Source organism: Paralichthys olivaceus, chromosome 12 (genome assembly GCF_024713975.1).
Source record: "Paralichthys olivaceus isolate ysfri-2021 chromosome 12, ASM2471397v2, whole genome shotgun sequence".
In the NCBI taxonomy this organism is placed as follows: Eukaryota; Metazoa; Chordata; class Actinopteri; order Pleuronectiformes; family Paralichthyidae; genus Paralichthys; species Paralichthys olivaceus.
This window is the reverse complement of record NC_091104.1, coordinates 3,939,502-3,943,009: the sequence shown is the minus strand read 5'-3', so window position 1 is coordinate 3,943,009 and position 3,508 is coordinate 3,939,502. Positions and strand designations below refer to the sequence as shown.

General features: G+C 43.0%; 1 protein-coding gene across 1 annotated transcript; it reads left to right on the top strand.

Moving 5' to 3' along the window:
* Window positions 1-1,231: 1,231 nt before the first annotated feature.
* LOC138412481 (E3 ubiquitin-protein ligase TRIM35-like) lies at window positions 1,232-3,238 on the top strand. Its single transcript, XM_069536450.1, has 2 exons — window positions 1,232-1,382; window positions 1,470-3,238. The coding sequence occupies exon 2, from the start codon at window positions 1,487-1,489 to the stop codon at window positions 2,873-2,875; it is 1,389 nt and encodes a 462-aa protein (XP_069392551.1). The 5' UTR covers window positions 1,232-1,382; window positions 1,470-1,486; the 3' UTR covers window positions 2,876-3,238.
* The last annotated feature ends 270 nt before the right edge of the window (window positions 3,239-3,508 follow it).

Sequence of the window (3,508 nt, the reverse complement as noted above, 5' to 3'; positions counted from 1 at the left end):
GGGATGAAAAATAATAAAAAGTCTCCGACAGAAACAGAGTTTGGACCTTTTTGAACTTGAAATGTAAATATGAAGCCAAATGATTGTGTGTGTCAAAGTGTTTTCATTCCTCAACAACAAACCAACAGAGGTTTAGTTCAGCTTCAACATTTCAATTCCTCCTAAATGCTGAATGTGCATCGACTCCTGTTTTTCACAAACATAATCTAATGTGGTCCTGTTCATGTTCTGCTTCATGTTGAAACGTCTCCTGCTGCTGTGACACACAAACGTTCAGTAGTAGAGTGACCACAGTCTGCAGCCATCTTGTTTCTGACCGCTCCTTCCTGGTTGTGTCGTCACCGAGTGTAGTGTTAGCTCCGTTAGCATTAGCCTTGTTAGCTAACATTCTCAAAAGTGAGGGTCATGGCCGACACACGATTCATCACATGATAAAGTTCATGCTGAGTCATCAATAACATCAGATAAGATAAGTTAAGATAAGATGAGTTAAGATAAGATAAGTTAAGATAAGTTAAGATAAGTTAAGATAAGATAAGTTAAGATAAGTTAAGATAAGATAATCCTTCATTAGTCCCACAATGGGGACATTTGCAGTATTACAGCAGCAAGAGTCAAAAGACATCAGCAAGTAATAAGTAACATGCAATACTTAAGTGTGAGGAATAATCACATATAGAAACACATGAATGTAATGAAACTCATGTCTACGGTGTAAAGACTGAATGTATTTGTGGCTCCTGTAAAAAGATTTGTGTTGTTATCACATGTCCAATCCCTTTAATTGAGCAGCTGGTTTACTAACACACTGCAATACTTAGTTCTGGGGTCAATTACACATTGTTGCACCTGCCTATAGGGGGCAGAGTAAGTTGACTGTGACACGTTACTGCAAGACACACGGAAGAAGACAAGTTGCAGAGATTAGTGGAAGCCCATGGTCTGTTCTAGGTGTGTGTGTAGTGCTCGGTGCTGCTGTACCTCCAGCTTGTATGTGTTTCGAGGTCACGGTCTGAATGGTGGAACATATTGCACATGAACCGTTGACATCACACAGACAGATGAATCTGGCACAGTTAAGAGTTCAAGTGTTAAAGTGCCGTCCATAAGGGTGGTGCATGTAGTTCTTACTGGAAGCAGAGCTGGTTGTTCATTTGTTTCAGGTTTTACAGGTTTTATCATCCAGCCTCTCGAGCTCCACCCTCTCCTGACACGTCTGAGACGAACCAGGAAACATCTGTTCGTCACTGAAGAGACGCAGGACGAAAACCAGACGATCAACTTCACCGTCCAAACCAAACCAAACCAAACGTCCTCTGAGTGAGTCCAGCTACAGGAGAGAAGAGGAAACCTACAACCTGCCAACGCTCCACACACTGACCGTGAGTTTAACAAACACCTCGACTCAAAGTGAAAGTAAACTCAGTGAAGCTGGAGGAGCTGTGACTGACTGTACTGTCTGTTTTCAGCTTCACCTGGAGACTCAATGGCTTCCAGATTAGAAGAGGGTCTCTGCTGTCCCATCTGCCATGATGTCTACAGAGATCCTGTCCTTCTGTCATGTAGCCACAGCTTCTGTAAAGACTGTGTGAAGAGCTGGTGGAAAGACAAAGAAGTAAAAGACTGTCCACTTTGTAAGAGAGGAGCTTCAATGGACCAACCACCTGTGAACCTGGCGTTAAAGAACCTGTGTGAGACCTTCTTACAGGAGAGAGATCAGAGCTCTTCACATGCTCTCTGCAGTCTGCACTCAGAGAAACTCAGACTCTTCTGTCTGGACCATCAGCAGCCAGTGTGTCTCGTCTGCAGAGATTCAGAAAAACACACCGACCACAGATTCAGACCCATCGATGAAGTTGCACAACAACACAAGAAGCAGCTTCAGGAAACTCTGGAGCCCCTGAAGAGGAAGTTAAAGTGTTTTCAACGTGTTCAAGAAGCGTTTGAACGAACAGCAGGACACATTCAGGTCCAGGCCGGACGCACAGAGACGCAGATCAAGGAGCAGTTTAAAAAGCTTCACCAGTTTCTGGAGGAGGAAGAGGAGGCCAGGATGGCTGCACTGAGGGAGGAAGAGGAGCAGAAGAGTCGGGTGATGAAGGAGAAGATTGAGGCTCTGAGCAGAGACATAACGGCTCTTTCAGACACAATCACAACCACAGAGGACGAGCTGAGAGCTGAAGACGTCTCGTTCCTGCTCAACTACAAGGCTGCGGTGGAACGAGTCCAGCAGCACCCCCTGCTGGAGGATCCACAGCTGGCCTCAGGAGCTCTGATAGATGAGGCCAAACATCTGGGCAACCTGAGCTTCAACATCTGGAACAAGATGAAGGACCTGGTCTCCTACAGTCCTGTGGTTCTGGACCCAAACTGTGCTCATCCAGGACTCGTCCTGTCTGAAGATCTGATCAGTTTGAGACGAGGAGAGAAACAGAAGCTTCCTCACAATCCAGAGAGGTTTGATAAATACCACTCAGTCCTGGGATCTGAGGGTTTTAACTCAGGGACTCACAGCTGGGACGTCCTGGTTGGAGACAGTACAAACTGGGCAGTGGGTGTGTCAGCAGAGTCTGTCCAGAGGAAGGGAGACATTATGTCTGGATTATGGGGAATATGGTTCTCTGAAGGTAAATACTTCGCATGGTCATCATCAGGATCATCTGATCTCTCTGTGAAGAAGATCCAGAGGATCAGAGTGAAACTGGACTGGAACAGAGGAGAAGTGTCGTTCTCTGATCCTGATACTAACAAACACATTCACACCTTCAGAGACACTTTCACTCAGAAGATGTTTCCAATCTTTCACACTGGAGATCCACTGAAGCTGTTACCTGTGAATGTGTCTGTGACCGTGGATCAGAGCAGTTACAGATAAAGATTTGATTTGTCATGTTGTTGAATTTAACTGTTCAACTCGTTTTTCTAAAGCTTCGTTTATTTCTGCTTTTACTTCTCACTCATTTTTATTTCTACTGTCGACTTTTCCACGTGTGTAAAGAGAGTTCATTATTTTCTGATCTTTCTCTTTGGTTTGTTTTTTTATTTTCATGGAAAATGTTTGTGATCATTTAGATTTTGTGTGGATCCATGAAGACGAGCAAACTGATGAAGATCCACATCAAAACACATTCATCAATAACAGCTGATCATTGTTCACATTCAACAAACTTTATTAAAACTCAAACATGAGACATGATTCATGAATGAAAAATAATAAAAAGTCTCCGACAGAAACAGAGTTTGGACCTTTTTGAACTTCAAATGTAAATCCAACATTATCTGTCATTAAATAGGATTCAACACTTTTATATTGAGTTATATACGTTAGTTAATTAATTATTACTTTTTTTAAATGTACAATCATTTGTCGATGTCAAACTTTTTACTTCACTCACACACACATTACCAAGCAAACCTGAGCTGATGTGGAAACAGTGAACATTTAGTTCATGAGAGCTTGTGAGTGTCTACGTCATAGTTCTCATAACATCTACGTTTCTGGACCAGC